This window comes from Danio rerio, chromosome 7, assembly GCF_052040795.2.
Source record: "Danio rerio strain M-AB ecotype USA chromosome 7, GRCz13ab, whole genome shotgun sequence".
In the NCBI taxonomy this organism is placed as follows: domain Eukaryota; kingdom Metazoa; phylum Chordata; class Actinopteri; order Cypriniformes; family Danionidae; genus Danio; species Danio rerio.
The window spans coordinates 41,570,779-41,586,086 of NC_141027.1; the positions used below are offsets into that span (position 1 = coordinate 41,570,779).

General features: G+C 38.5%; 1 protein-coding gene across 50 annotated transcripts in view; it reads left to right on the top strand.

Annotated features, from left to right (window-relative positions):
• The window catches only part of scrib (scribble planar cell polarity protein), a 116,365-nt gene extending 101,102 nt beyond the window's left edge, over window positions 1-15,263 (top strand). For 7 of the 50 annotated variants that reach the window (XM_087258885.1, XM_087258886.1, XM_087258889.1 and 4 more), the window contains 11 exons: window positions 814-960; window positions 1,373-1,532; window positions 1,610-1,832; window positions 2,053-2,142; window positions 2,233-2,415; window positions 3,217-3,360; window positions 5,617-5,756; window positions 7,047-7,084; window positions 7,396-7,470; window positions 9,671-9,725; window positions 13,299-15,263. In XM_087258885.1, the coding sequence (XP_087115011.1) occupies window positions 814-960; window positions 1,373-1,532; window positions 1,610-1,832; window positions 2,053-2,142; window positions 2,233-2,415; window positions 3,217-3,360; window positions 5,617-5,756; window positions 7,047-7,084; window positions 7,396-7,470; window positions 9,671-9,725; window positions 13,299-13,423 (1,380 nt within the window). In that variant the 3' untranslated portion in view covers window positions 13,424-15,263. Of the gene's footprint in view, window positions 1-813; window positions 961-1,372; window positions 1,533-1,609; window positions 1,833-2,052; window positions 2,143-2,232; window positions 2,416-3,216; window positions 3,361-5,616; window positions 5,757-7,046; window positions 7,085-7,395; window positions 7,471-9,670; window positions 9,726-9,825; window positions 9,860-13,298 lie in introns of all 50 variants that reach the window. The other 43 variants (XM_087258902.1, XM_087258910.1, XM_087258911.1 and 40 more) reach the window with 10 other exon arrangements.
• The last annotated feature ends 45 nt before the right edge of the window (window positions 15,264-15,308 follow it).

Below are 15,308 nucleotides of genomic sequence, written 5' to 3' on the forward strand. Positions count from 1 at the left end.
TATTCGGATAATTTGAGAAGCCCTGCTATAGACCCCGATTCTATCCATTCAGAGAATATTAAACATGCATTTTGGCATAATCCCAATTAAATTTTTTCTGACAGGGTGTTCAAGTGACATTTAAAAGTATGTTGTGGAACTGCTACACAGTCATTTTTATAATGGATTACAGATAGCCAAATTTAGCATTTTTTTTTCTTATCTTTTTTTTAAGCATGACAGTAAAACATTAACACTGTTAATGATGTATTAAAATATGTGCTTGTTTGTTGTAAGCATTTGTAATAATGGCAAAAAAGTAACTTGTGTATCTCCTTACTTTCGTGTGCAGTCTCAGTTTCAAGGGCTATCTAGCCCTTCCCCTTAGCCCTACGCATTCAAAATTAAGAGCATTGGGACAGCCCTAGCCCTTTACATGACAAAATGAGGAGTAGGGGTAAGGGGAAGAGCTAAGGGGTAGAATTGGGATTGGGCTTGGGCTTTTATCTTCACAAACATCATCCTTTTAGGGAGTAGTATGAGCAGGAAAATTCAGACACTTCAATTGCATTCATCAGCCTTTAATAGAGGTGAATGTTTCTCTGTTCAGTTTTTAAACATCATTTTGAATGTTAAGTGTAGATGCTCTAATGTTCTTAGTAGTAAAAATAGTTTTTCAGACTCCACAAGTCATGTAGTGTATTCCAAACATTCACCCACAAGGTCTTTTTTTCTGTGTGACCCCTAAGCCTTATTCAATGTGTACTGACTCACCACAACAAATAAGTAGAACTCTGTATTCCTTGTGTGCTGATATATTGTACCTGATGGCAGTTTCAGCCTGAGCTGAATAATGAAGTGTTTATGGATGAGTGTGATGGTGAGGGCAGTGGTCCTCGTCCCTCCCTCTTATCTGACCGCAGCGAGTACAGAAGCCTGGCAGCTGTGCCACGCCTGTCTCGCCCTTCAGTGGAGCCAAAGGTACCATCGTCTCCAGCAGAAGCACTCTGACACTGGATGCTCTTCAGCTTGAGTGGTGGTGGTGCGGGTGTACAGGTCGCTTCCAAAATCGTTTTGCAGCATGTTTTTCAGTCAAGTATGGAAACGTGATCAATCAATGTTCTGTTTGAATCAATGCGGTTATTGTTGGTGAGAAAGAGGCTTCAGGAGAGCAGTAATTACAATATTTTTATTTTAGCAATGACAGCACATTAAGCAATCACTGCATTATGATGGTGGTGGATGGAAGATTTGCTTCTTTTGTGCTATTGCTCACTTCTTGTCTGAATTTCAGATCTTTATGGGAGCTGCTCGTGCATGTCAAAGGCATGTCAAATTTGGGTGCTTGCTAGACGGTGTTTACTAAACTGTTTTCCACTTTTCTCTCTGCCAGACCCCTTCGCCTCTGGGTAGGCACAGTCCAGAACAGCGCTCCTTCAAAGACAGACAAAAGTATTTCGAGATCGATGTGAAGCAACAGACTCCAGACAAACCCAAACCTCGCATCTCACTGGTGGGAGAAGATGACCTGAAGAAAATGAAGGAGGAAGAAGGTTTGTGTTTGTTTGGTTGTCAGTCTTACTTTTGTCAAATTTGAGTCATGCTCAATCATCTGAATGTCGTTCCTCAGCAAAGCGAATTGAACAGAGGGCGCGAGAGTTCATGTTGGATGAAGATGAGGAGGAGGAAGAAGAGGATCTTGCCAAGCAAGTGGCACATATGAAGGCTCACGGAAAGGTTGTTCTTGATGGTGTGGAGTACAAGGTAGAGAGCTTGGGTTCCCCGACTTCACGGCAGTGTGCCACACCACCAAACTATAGTGCCACACCACCCAGCCACTGCGGAAGCTCAGGGTGAGCTACTCTCAGAGCTGCTGATTTATTTGTTGTGTTCCAGATGTGTTTGTTTGTTTGTTTTGTTTTGTTTTAGAACACAAACTGAACATCAGTAATCAGTGGTTCTCAAAGTAGTGGTTGGGAATCATATATATATATATATATATATATATATATATATATATATATATACTATTTCTTATAAAATAATGAAGTAAATGGTATACCGTTTTTTCAGTCCTTCCTCTATCGACGGTAAAGGAGACTCCCAGCGTAATTCAGTGGAAGACAGTTTCAGACTGGAGCAGAGACCCAATTCTATGACCGGGTGAGTAAAGCTACTGTAATACTAAACAGCTGAGTTTTGTGGTTCTCCTGTACATTTGAAATATGCCTGACACAGTGTTTACCACAACAGATTGATCCCAGTTTATCCCGGTGAATCTGCGGCTCCCATCCGGACGGCCAAAGCCGAGCGCAGGCATCAAGATCGATTACGCATGCAGAGCCCAGAGCTCACTGTCGCTTTGGACAAGGAGCTGTCGCCTGCTGAAAAACGAGCCCTGGAGGCAGAGAAGAGAGCCATGTGGAGAGCAGCCAGGTATGAAAACAGTGTAAAACTGCCAGATGGGGAACAGTTGTCTTTCCAGTCTCCTCCTGTAATCTCTGCTTCTGGTGCCTTAATCTCATCTTTTTACTCCAGTCTCCAAGTAAACGCTTACTCTACCCTTAATGACCAGGGCTTTCAAAGACATTTTCTCAATATTAACTGTACATTACTGGTGAAAGGTTTGGAGGATTTTTTAAGAAGCCTCTTCTGCATTTTAAAAATCCTGTAAAAGTGTTAAATATTATTCAATGTAGGTTAAAAAGTCATTTAAAGCATCATTCTGCGTCACTCCTCTTGTCATCTTTGTCACAGGATCCTTCAGAAATCATTCCTCTTTTGTATATCATTTGGTTGTGACATGAACCAAATATAAAAATAGTTTTTTAATTGGAAACTGTGATTATGAATAAACAATGCTAAAAATCTGCTTTAAATCACAGCAATGAATATAAACTGCACTCGATAAGAAATGGGTCATAAATTGGAAATATTTCATCATTTTACAATAGTGTTTTCCTTTTTTTGTAATGAAATTGATGCAGGCTTGCTGAGCTGATTGGCTTCTTTAAAATCTTTTTGAACTTTTCATGTAGTATTTGTTTTATTGTAACACATACTCAACTTGTAAATGTGTCTTTGATGTCTCTGACTCTAAATGTAGGCCTTCCTTTCTTAATCTCTACTGTCTGTTTCAGAGTGTTTCCTTTCATCTGTGCTCCTTCCTCTCTTCCCTTGTCTTTGTGTGTGTTATCGTCCTCTATCCTCTCTGCTTTCTTACTTGCTGCTCTAAAGGCCTTATGGCTTAGAGGAGGACGTAAGGCAGTATGAGCAAGACCTGGCTAAGCGGCTCTACCAGTCCCGTGTGAGGGCATCACTGGGCAGCGCTGCAGCCCCTGCCTCTTCCTCCTGCTCCTCTTCCTCTTCCTGTCAGCCCAGGTCTGCCCTTCACAGCCAGAAAGCATCATGGGGGCTTTAGTTCTGATGCTTTACACCGCTTGGGGTGCTTGTGGACGTTTTATAGTGTGCAAAGGATGAACTATATTGTAGTGGCTTTTTCTGAACAGTGAATGAGCCCTACAAAAACCCACCGCTGCTTCTGCACGTGTGCCTCTTTTTTTTTTTTTTTTTTGTAGCACCACTTTTTCTTTCTGCTCGCTCACTTCTGCCTCCCATCTGTGTCTCAGTAAAGGACCCATATTGTTCTAACAACAAGCGTGTTTTTGCCACTCTTGCAGTTGTTTTTATTAGAGGTGCACTGACGCTCAGTTTTACAGTAAGTGCTGCTGCTATAAGTCACTAGAGTATGTACCAACCATCTCCCCATAATAAGCACCAAGTGCTTCGTATAAAATAATACCACAGTAATGACCAGTTGTTTAAAAGTTACTTAAAAGTTAAAGGACCTTGGGATTGTGGAATGCTTATTGTGTCTATGAATGAACTTTACTGTATATAAGTAAACCGGAACCCGTTTCAATGGTGTAAAGGCATCGTTTACCCAAAATTAAGTCATGGGACTGTCTTATATTATTCACCAAATCTTATTGTATGCACTTGTGCTATGAATGTGCTGTGCCACATTCTGTCATTTTTTGCATCTATTTTTTTGGTTGCTGAACCCTGCCAAGAAGAGCATGAGCTGGTGCCAGTTGCAGAAACGTATCCACTATGTTAAGACTCTCAAGAGCGTCGCACACCGGATGCTCCATGCCACACAGCGACATGCGTTTTTTAACTTCTAAACAGATTTTTTTATCAGGCCCAGCTTAGACTCAGGACACATTGTTCATATATCTGCCGCGTCACCGAGCGCCATCTAAATTAATTCATACTAAGTAACATTTGAATGTGCGCAACTGTTGTGTAATACTTTCAACTGTGATATGTGCACCGTATTGCAGTGTTGGGCCTTAAAAACAGGTACAAATGCAAATAAACAAAGATTTAAACAACAAAATAGCATGTTGCTTGAAGAGCTGCGTTGAGTCTATGTTTGCAGTATGGTGATGGTTGAAAATGTGCCCCACCGTCGACGAGAAACAGTGCTCAAAGCAAATTAAAAGTCTGTCAATGCATTGTGCCTGCTTATGCAGGTATTGGATCAGGGTGGGGCCAATCATCTGGTGTGCGACACTCTTCAGTGTGTCCAAAATCCCATACTTCCCTACTATATAGTATGTAAGAAACAATATGTAAGACAAGTAGGATGTCTGAATTCATAGTATTCAGAAAAACCATAGGCTAGAAGTACTCGGATGACCTACAAGTTCCTTGGTCGCTCTACAGTCCCTAGCGAATATAGAATTCTCTACTGACTTGAGATGCACCAAAATAAAAATTCTGTGTCTAAACCAACAATTGTGAATGCTATTGGCTGAAAACCAAAAATGCTTTGTAATTATTTTAATTCACCTAATATAAAGTCATTTTTTGCTGTAAAAAGCACTTTTAATTTAACTTAAATATTCACTTATTTTTTCCTTATTTAAATCAGCATAGAGTCAATCATTTTACTTGATACAGTTTATCAAGTATAATGCACAGAACTGTCTGCCAGGATATTATTTGAGGGGACTTTGCTTTTTCCGTGAGCATGTGTGGTACATGCATTGATATGTATGGGTAAATGAGCTGAATTGCCACAGTGGAAAATTTACTTTTATGTGAGTTGAGAGAATGATTTCCAGAACAGGAAGAACTCTGTGGTTCACCAGTAAAAGACTACAGTAGTGTTGTTTGCATCAAACTCTCTTGTGTAGCTTGATTCTTTATCTGGTGCGCTGATCTTTTCTATACATTTTTACAGTTTAACCTAATGATCTGCACACTTTAAATATTTTACTTATTTTACATTCTTGTTGAACAAAACCACAAACGTTTCTTCCTCAGTATGTCATGTATGTAAATTTCGTGTCCCAAAAATGTTAAATAAAAAAACTTTAAAAATATATAAGTGAGTGTGTATCAGTAGGTCACCAGTAAAAGAGACCATCACTCGGTGCATCTCTAGCTTGTGTGATTCCTTCTCATAACTTCTGCACATTTCTAACAGTCGGGTCATTAAATTAACTTGTTCTGTATTGACTAATCTGTGTGTACTGCTTCTCTGCGCATCTTTCATCTGTCGTCCCGTCTCTCTGTGCACTTCTTCTTTCACTCCGTGAGTTTCATTGTGTCCCACTGTTTTCCCAGGATGAAGTCTTTAGAGCAGGACGCTTTGAAGGCTCAGATGGTCATTGCCAAGTCTAAAGAGGGCAAGAAGCGAGGAACCCTGGATCAGCTGTCAGAGTCCCCATCCCCTGCACCCACACCCTCTCCAACACCAATGGAAGGTGATCACCTCATTTACCTCCTCCCGATTTCTATCAAAAAGCCTTTTAAGTGATCCAAACACTGATATTTTCACATGGTATTTAACATATTGTGTTAAAATGGAGTTTTACACCATACAGAACCTGTATTTAGCATTGTCTGCTTGTAAACTGTCTGGTGAAAATATCTTGTTGGCGCTATATTATGTAAATCTGCATATACCTTGGCATAGCTGAGTAACATTGTTACATAACAATGTAATGACATGGCTTGAGCCTCAAACACCATTGTTTCTTTGTTCTACTATAAAAAGCTGATGCAAAACAGGCCAGTTATGCAGACCGTTACATTGCACATGTGCTCAATGATACTGCATACTCACCCCAACCTGCATTTGATTTGCCACAATGTTTCCTATCCGCTTGTTAAGTGTGACATCACGTGAATCAGCCTTACAGGTCCAAGTGACATCAAACTGTATGGGGAGACTCAACAAATGGTAATAATAAACGTTTACAAAATGATGTAATACTTACAAAAATCTTGATTGCTACACTTTAAAAAATGCAGGGTTCCAAATAGTTCATGTTGACCCAACACAAATCGATTAAGTTAACTTAACACTTTTATCAAATCTATGTAGATTAAACATAAAAAATTAAGTTGTAAAATTATATGTTGGTGTCTGTGAATTCCAGAGACTGTTGTGTACACCATAATTTTATATAAAATATGACTAAAAAGTGGCCATACACAAATGTTTTCTCAATTCAAATGAGTAGTGGCTTAGACTCGGCAACAGTATTTCATATGTCACAGATATGTCACGACTTAACAAGCGGATTGAGATTACAACAATGATCATTACGTTTAGATTAATTTTACTATGTAAGGGACTATGTATGGGTTTTTGAAAACGAAAGAGGCAGAGAAACTAAAGCCCACTATGCTACACCATATCTTTACATTGTTTTCCATATGTTGCTAAGCCACATGGAAGGACGTCGAATAGCAGCTTCAGTTTGGGCACAATGTTAACAATTTTCACGTTTGATGTGAGTTGAGCTGTAAGGAGCAGTTCTCAGTCAGCCATCTTTTCACAGCACTTCAGAACACAAAATGCAGGATATATGGCGCATATACAACAGCTTCTGGAAAATTGTATTGCCCCTTTAATACCAGGTTTAAACAGAGCCTTTATCTTGACCACATCAAGAATGTAGAAAAAGAATGTAGGGTTTTATACTGTACTTTGTTTTACTGATTTTTTTTAACAGTTAAATGTTGCATTTACCTGTTGTTGTTTTCAGATATCAGTCCACGGACAGTGACATCACCAGGCAGACTGGTATGAGGCAACTTTTATTTATTGATATTTTTCAAACAGCACATTTTAAATCATCAGCAATGGTGTAAAAACACAGCTTGTTTTTGTTTTACACTTTTGACAGTAGTTTGTGTACTCTGACAGCCATATCCATAGCCAGCAGAGCATCATCCATGATCTCCTTTCTTTTTTCTTTGTTGTACTCTCTCCTTCCTCACTTGCATTTTCACCCATCTCTGCTTTTCTCGTCTGTCCTCCCCTCCATCTCTTTTGCAATATTGATTTCCTCTTTCCATCTCTCCACTGCTTATGCCTGTTTGCTGTCCTTTTAGTCCCTGTCAGAAAAGAAGTTTGACTACCGACAATTTGCTGCCATTCCTTCTTCCAAACCCGTTTACGACATTCAGGTATTGCCTGCATGCTGAGCGTCAAGGAGTCAGTCTGCCCGAGTCCCTCCTGGCTTTCCCTGCTCCCCTGCTCCTCCTCTCCCTGACAGCTAGTTAATAACTGTTGACTAACAGTGTCCTCGACCCGCCAGCGGGAGCAGCATGCTCGTTCTTGTTCCTGCACGTACCCGTCAGCGATTTGGGTTTAGTTTTCAGCTTTGAGGGATTTTTCCACCGCTCTTGTTGATCTACTCAGTCTCAATTCCCTGCGCTTTTCCTCTGGGTTTGTGGATGTAGTGTTGAAGTGGGGCTTTGTGTTCATAAAAACAGTAGGCTGCAAAGTATTAATGCACTAAAAGTCCTGTCCTTCCCTCCGCACTCACTCTTTTAGACAGCAGCCATTGTAATAACGCGGTCTGATTCCTGCGGCACTTCTGAAAGCCATGCTTTTGATGCCACATGAAGTAAAATGTGGTGTTTTGGGAGAGACTGTTCTTTTGGGGATGCAGGGGGTCATGGGACAAAGGAGCATCGTGTTTCTTGGTGTTTTGTGGTTGTGTTTCCGGGTCTGTGAATGAAGGGTAATTGGGCATGTGGGTGAAGTCATTTGTCTGATTGTTGATGTGCAAATACTCTCCTGTGGAGCCGGACCAAAAGACCACCAAATCTGTGAGACTCAATCCATCGAACCGCCTTCTGATTTGAATCCGGAATGAAATTGAAATGGAAATTAAATTGTGATACCTCTAATTCTTTTGTGTGAAGATCAAGTTAAATCATTGATGGTGGTGTTAACACATTGCTGATTTACGCAAGTCTATCAAATATGAATCATTTCGTCCATAAAAATAGTGTTGTTGAATCTATATAATCTATCATTTCAAATGTTATTACTTGGAATTGAGGGTAATTGGTGTAGCCCAGTTTAACATTTGTTATTGATCATTTAAGCTGAAATGGAGTAGATTTTTTTATTTTCACAGTGTTGTTTTTCGGGTTCATATTTTAACAGTTTAGACTTGTATTGTTCTGCCCATGTATAAATGGTGCAAATGATGTCTGTTATGATCAGGCAATTGAAGTCAGTCCTCTTATAACTCATGGTGGCCTTACTACAATGACAAAACTATAAAATGTACAGTTTGCAGTCTAAACTTCACCAGCTAAAGTTACAGCAAGGTCAAAAATTGTAGTGGTTAAATTTATTTAACCTGAATTGTTGTATTTTTAAGTAATGTTACATTAGTTAACCCCTTAACTGTAATCCCCTTTACATAAACCTTAAATTCCACTCCATGAGGCAAATGAAATGATCTGAAAGAATAGGTTAGCAATGTCTTATGAAAATACTGCTTAATTCTACAGTAAGTTTCTCGTTGTTGTTTTAAAGGTTTATAACTAAATATACTTTTTGCTTGAAACAAAATCATACAGACCCGCACCTCTGAACATTGAAGTTCCCAGTTAATGCCCGGCACATTAGTTTTAATGGGTTCAGAATGTGTGCTAGTTGGTCATAATTTACAGAACACTGGTGAATCTTTAGCTGCTATTTGGTGGCCTTTTGATTTGACTGAGTTGAGAACATTTAATGTTGTATTTGTGTTATTTTCTGTGTGAAGAAGCACCTTCACCCTGACTGGGATTTTTACAGCTCTCTGCAGCATTAAGAGGGATTTTTAGCCTTATTGAATGAAATTAAATAGAAATTATTGGTGGGGGTGAAGGTTGGTTAAGCATGCTTGTGTTTTGAGTGTTGGAAAGGACTGTTGTGTAAGGTGTGAGGAAATGCAGAGCTTTGACATTACATTACACACTTTTCAATGATTGAAATATGTTCTGAAAGAGATGAAGAGATGGAAAAGTTTCCATGAGAGGTTCAGTGCATGCGTAGCAGCAACTAAAGCCATCTCCAACAGAGGGCCATGAAGATAACCAACCGTTTGTGCTCCTGAAACTGGAATATGATGCTTATTTTAATATAGACTTCCCTTAATAATCTGTGCACAGCAGCGGTGTGAGTCTGAGCTATATACAAAGTGAAGGCCAAACGGTGTCTCCTAGAACAGCTCTATGGCATTTTAACATCTCCATTCGTCTGACTGAATGAGAAAATGATTTCCTCAATAAAGAGCTGTTCATGTGGGACGCCTGACGGGTTCACTTTATTTTTTGTGTTGTGGAGTAAAGAAATAGCTCTGTCCTCTTCTCTGTCTTGCAGTCTCCAGGTGCAGCTGATGACGTGCACTTCATGGATGAGTCCTCCAGTAACGCAGGTAAGACCCTCTGTGTAATCGTGTGTGTCAGTGCTGTAGTCTACAGGGTTTGTGTTTTTTCAGCTGTACTCGGCTCACAGTTATTGTCCCCTTGACACAGGCGACTTCCTTGGATAGGTGCTCTTCTAATATTGGTAGGAGATCTGTGTTTGTGTGTGTGTGTGCGCATATGCATTGGTTTTTGATAAGAAGCCTGCTCTACTGCACTTGTTTATGGGCAAAGCAAATCAAGGTTACTTGTATAAAGATTCTGCCTGTTTTTCAGCCCCATCGCCATTACTTATTACTTAATATTCCAAAAAATGTGCTTATTGTTTAAATAATAGCTCTTTATTCTGGAGTACTGAAATACATTCTATTGTAACTTCTAATCATGCTTCAATAAAAGTGTTTTCTTCCTCAGTATTTTTGACAAAAATTTTTTCTAGTACAAAAATCTTTCAAATGGGATTGTGACAGTGACACATTTTTGTCCAGGAAGCAAAGTGACATGCAATATCAAGTCTTATTTCCTGTGAACTTCAATACAAACCGAAGACAAATCTGCCAATGGGTTCAGAAAAATCACGGAATTGACAGATGTTTGTTCTTGTTTTACGTATAAATTAATTTATTTTGATCAGTATATCAGAAAAATATGACTTTGTTTCTTCATTTTGCATGTAAATGTGTCTTGATTCAATGGATATTTGTACTGGAAAAAAATACTGAGGTTTCATTTTTGCGTTTTTAGCTGGCAGTTGCATTTTCAGTTTTAATTTTTTCAGTGCCTGCTACATTTAAAAACATTACTTTAAATTTAAGACTTTTTCTGTGACTGATAAAACAGTCAATTTCTTGCTTAATTAAGGACATTTTTAAATTTGTTAAACATTTTTTTATTAGCCAGTCTGCCCGTCGATGTAGCACTTAAGCCAACAAAAATCAAAGGTCAAGAAAACGCTGCTGCATCGGCAGTAAAAAATACTAACAGATGTTTTTGTTTCTGATTGCTCAAGTTGTGGGCTTGTTTGTGTGTTCACAAGACCTGTAACTGTAATCTTTATGAAAACGGGGCTTTTTCATTTAAAGGGACAGTTCACCCAAAAAAAAATACTCTCACTCAAGTGGAGTCTTCTGTTGAACAACATGTTTTGCAGTATGTTGGAAATAAGCAGCCATTGACATCAACGGTAGAAACTAAAAATACCATGAAATTAGTGGCTGTTTGTCCAACATTCTTAAGGATAACCTCCTTGGTTTCCGGCAAGTAGAGGAGTGAATGATAAGTGGAGGAGTGAATTTTCATTTTTAGTGTGAACTGTCCTTTTAATACAAAATGCACTAATGTGTATTACAAGTGTATACTCTGTGCTTCTAACTGCTATAACAATGTCCTGAAAAGGGGCACTTGTATGATGATCAGTGCTCGGCAGGGTTTTTTTCTGCATGGTGTGCAGCTCTGCCTTTCAGCTTCTGCACAGAATGGCTCTCCTGAATCACTGCTTTGCGGGTGTTTGTGGATTTCAAACTGCATTTGACATCTGTTAGGGATGGCTCAAGCTTCACAGATGGGGATGGAAGCATTTTAAAAGCTGTCATTTATACAGCTGTGGTGAAAAATAGTTCAAAACTCATTACTGTTCTCTTGAATCGATTCTGAGCTTTGTTTTAACAGCAGATGGCGCTGTATGCTAGGGCTGTGCAATTAATCGAAAATCCAATTTCGATTTCGATTATGGCTTCTAACGATCATGAAAAACCATTAATCGGGATAAACGATTATTCCATAATTTACCGCCCCCTGTCCAGTTGTCCTCACTTGTTGCTCTTAAAAGCGCGAAAGACCGCATGCTTATGTGTGTGCGGCGTGCAGACAGTCAGAAGCACTTGGTCTACACTTGGTCTCATTCGCACATTGTGACAAGCAGAGAGCACACACATCTAAAGTCATTAACGTTAGCGCTTAAAGGCCAAACAGGTGACAAACGCGGTGTTTAGTGGTTATTCATATTAACCCTCATTTTGTAATAAACAAACGAGTTGAGAATCAAAAAACGCGTGAAAGCGAAACCATTAATGTGACAGTGCGAAATGCTCCTGCCTGTTTTATCATGATTAATGAAACAACGAGAAAATCCCTCTTTGCTCTTGACTGAAGACTTTTGTAGCTAAAGTGTTTTTCTTACAGTGAAGATGCTAAAAGCACAGTTTGTTTCATATTTTTATTTTATTGTATTTATTTCTCTTTCCTTTGCAGGGAGGAAAATAATATATGCTGTTGAAGTCAGAATTATTAGCCCTCCTAAATATTAGCAACAACTTTTCTTCCAATTTCTGTTTAATGGAAAGAAGATTTCTGAACATAATAGTTTTAATCATTCATTTCTAATAACCGATTAATTTTATCTTTGCTATGATGACAGCTCATAATATTTTAGTAGATATTTTTTTTAAATACAAACACTCAAATTCAAAGTGTGATTCAAAAGCTTAATTAGGGTAATTAGGCAAATCATTATATAACAGTAGTTTCTTCTGCAGACAATCAAAAATATATATTGCCTAAAGGGGCTAATAATGTTGACCTTAAAAGAGGTTTCAAAATATTTAAATTTGCTTTTATTCTAGCCAAAACAAATAAGCCTTTCTCCAGAAGAAAACTATTAGAGGAAATGCTGTTAAAATTACCTGCTCTGTTAAACATTATTTGGGAAATATTTATTTAAAAAAAAAATTTCAGGAGTGCTAATAATTTAGACTTTAACTAATAATCGTTTGGAATAATCGTGATTACAATTATGACCAAAATAATCGTGATTATGATTTTTTCCCAAAATCGAGCAGCCCTACTGTATGCTTTACACACAGCCTAATAATTAAAGTTTAAAAAGGTTTAAATGATTTACGAGTGTTCATAGTGAGCTGTTTACGTTTAATCTCGTGACATAAACAATTTACATTACTCAGCCAAGTGGACAAGTGCTCTTTCTTGTATTTGAATGTATAATTAAAAATTAGCATTGATCACCATTTTCTGTTAAAAAAAATAGAGCATATTTAAAAAAGCAGCCTAGAGTGCTTTCTTCTGTTAAAAAACTAGCCTAGAGGCGCCATCTGCTGTTAAAACTAGTCTAGAGTGCCATCCGCTGTTAAAAACTAGTCTAGAGCGCCATCTGCGGTTTAAAACCAGTCTAGAGCACCATCTGCTGTTAAAAACTAGCCTAGAGCGCCATCTTCTGTTGAAAACCAGCCTAGAGCTCCATCTGCTGTTAAACACTATTCTAGAGCGCCATCTCCATCATTAACAGCCATCTGCTTTTAAAAACTAGCTCAAAGTATGGCCTGCTGTTAATAACCAGCCTAGAGCGCCATCTGCTTTTAAAAACTAAGGTCAAAATAGGATTCAATAAGAATAGTGATGCATTTTGAAACTCACAGAATCAATATCTTGAACCATTTTTTTTTACCACAGCTCCATTTATTCAGTCAGTTGTTGTTGTTTTCAGTAACTGATCGAAGGGTGCATCAAATGGCAGCTTCTCTTCTGCTTCAGTATTTCATTTAGCCTCTTTCTGTTTTTCCTCTTTTCAGTGTCTGTTATTGATCCAGAAGTTCCAGTGGCCGCCACGTCAGCTCTAGAAGAGATGGCTCTCTACAGTAACAAACGTAAACTACGCCAGGGCCGCCGCAGCCTGGAGGCTCCTGTGCCCACATAACCACACACTAACACATCTGAACTGTGAACGTAAACACATAGTGATCATCTAATGCGCTGAAATACACAGATATTAAACCACTCTTTTATCAGTGCTGACCACACAAGCTGACGGCCATCCCTCTTTTCAGATTCTAATATGAACGGTCCAGAGGATGGCTGATTGAGTTTTTACCCGGTTTGTCTGTCTGTCAGCATTTTAGAAACAGAATTCTGTTAAGTGGGTTTCTCTCTGAACACTTTAAAAAGCTCCTTAAGGGTTTTTGGCAGAACAGGAGATTATTAATTTGTTACTGTGTTCACGTTTTGGAGACAACATACTGCTACCTTCACTGCCCCATGCAAGCCAGAATTTCACTGTTGTTGCTTTAATTTACAATCAGAAACACATTTTTATTCCTTTTAACTGTAATTTATTAATGTAATATACTTTTTAGTCTGGGAATCCAGTAGAAACTGAGGCTTTTTGACACATATATAAGCTTGTGATTTTGTGATGCATCTTGATTTTTGGGATTGGGAGACAGCTCTTTGCACGCAACCTTTTTAAGATTGAAAAATGAGGCCTTGGCATACAGCTTTATCTCCATTTTATATCCATATCAGTTTCTAAACACAGGGGATGCAAATGAATGTACTGTTTTTGAAAGGTTGCATCTGACCTGTTCTAAATGTTTTCCTAATGTATTTGATCATGCCATATCATAAAGACTGACCTGCTCTATGTAGTGGTGTCATTTTAAACCTTTTAACCCATCTCTAGTCTTCCTTTCACTGGACTAGCAGAGTAAAATGAAGTGGATAATGGCTTGTTCTTTTGGTGATTCTGGTCCATGTTATATACATTGAATCATTCCCTTTGCTGATCCAAGTGGAGATTTTCACTCTTTGACAAACACTGGCCAGACCTCACATCACATCACCTCTCCATTTTTGGTACCATTTTGGGAGTTGAGAAGAAAAAATGGGTTCATATTCAAACTCTATTAGCATCTACACATCTTCTTTGTATCATTCGTTCTCTTATTCTGACAGGTATGTGAAGGTAGTAGATGTTCTGGAATCTTCCTTTTGAATTTGTTGAACTTGTAAAGCCACTAAAAAGCTTGGTTTGTGAATATTGTATAAATGCTCAAGAGATGAAGCAAAAATCCCAGATTGAATCTGAGCCTTTCTGCCCCAAGACCAAACTGCCGTCTGGAGGGTGTAGATGATTCTAGCAGGGTCTTGACGGACTGATCCTTGTGTGTGTATATTAGTTTATTGCAGTTTTGCAATTTTACTGTCAATCCTGTGCGAGGACTAAAATGATATCCTTTTATTATTCCTTCAAATGAACCGTTTTTAATTTGGCTGTTCTCCAATCAGTTGTTCATCACCCTGTCTGCCATCAACACTGTGTCCAGAGGACCCCGTCAGACATATGAAATGATCTGCTTTTTTATTTTACTAATCTAATTTAGCTGTTTTTGAGGCTGTCGTTGACTGAAATTCAGTTTTGGTTAATAACATTTTGGGATTGATAATCATTTTGTTTTTTACGGTAGTTTGTGGAGAAAAGTTTGGTTTTACTGTAACCAATGGGATAATGGGATTCACTACATTTTTACTTTTTCAAAAGCAGAAGAGTTTGATCTCTCTTATTGTTTTCTTGTCTTGGTTTGTTGTCTGGGAGGATTTTATTTGTTTGTTTGTTTGTTGGTTTGTTTGTTTTGCTAAATGGGAGGGTGGGACAAGCGGTTTGGGGGATAGAGCTCATTCAGGACTGTAACTAGTGAATTTGTACAACCAAAGAAGTCTATTTTGTGGTTCAGGAATAATAAAGTTTACTTTTCATTTAACAGCCTGATGTTCTGAGGTTGTTTTTTATACCTATATATAGTCTT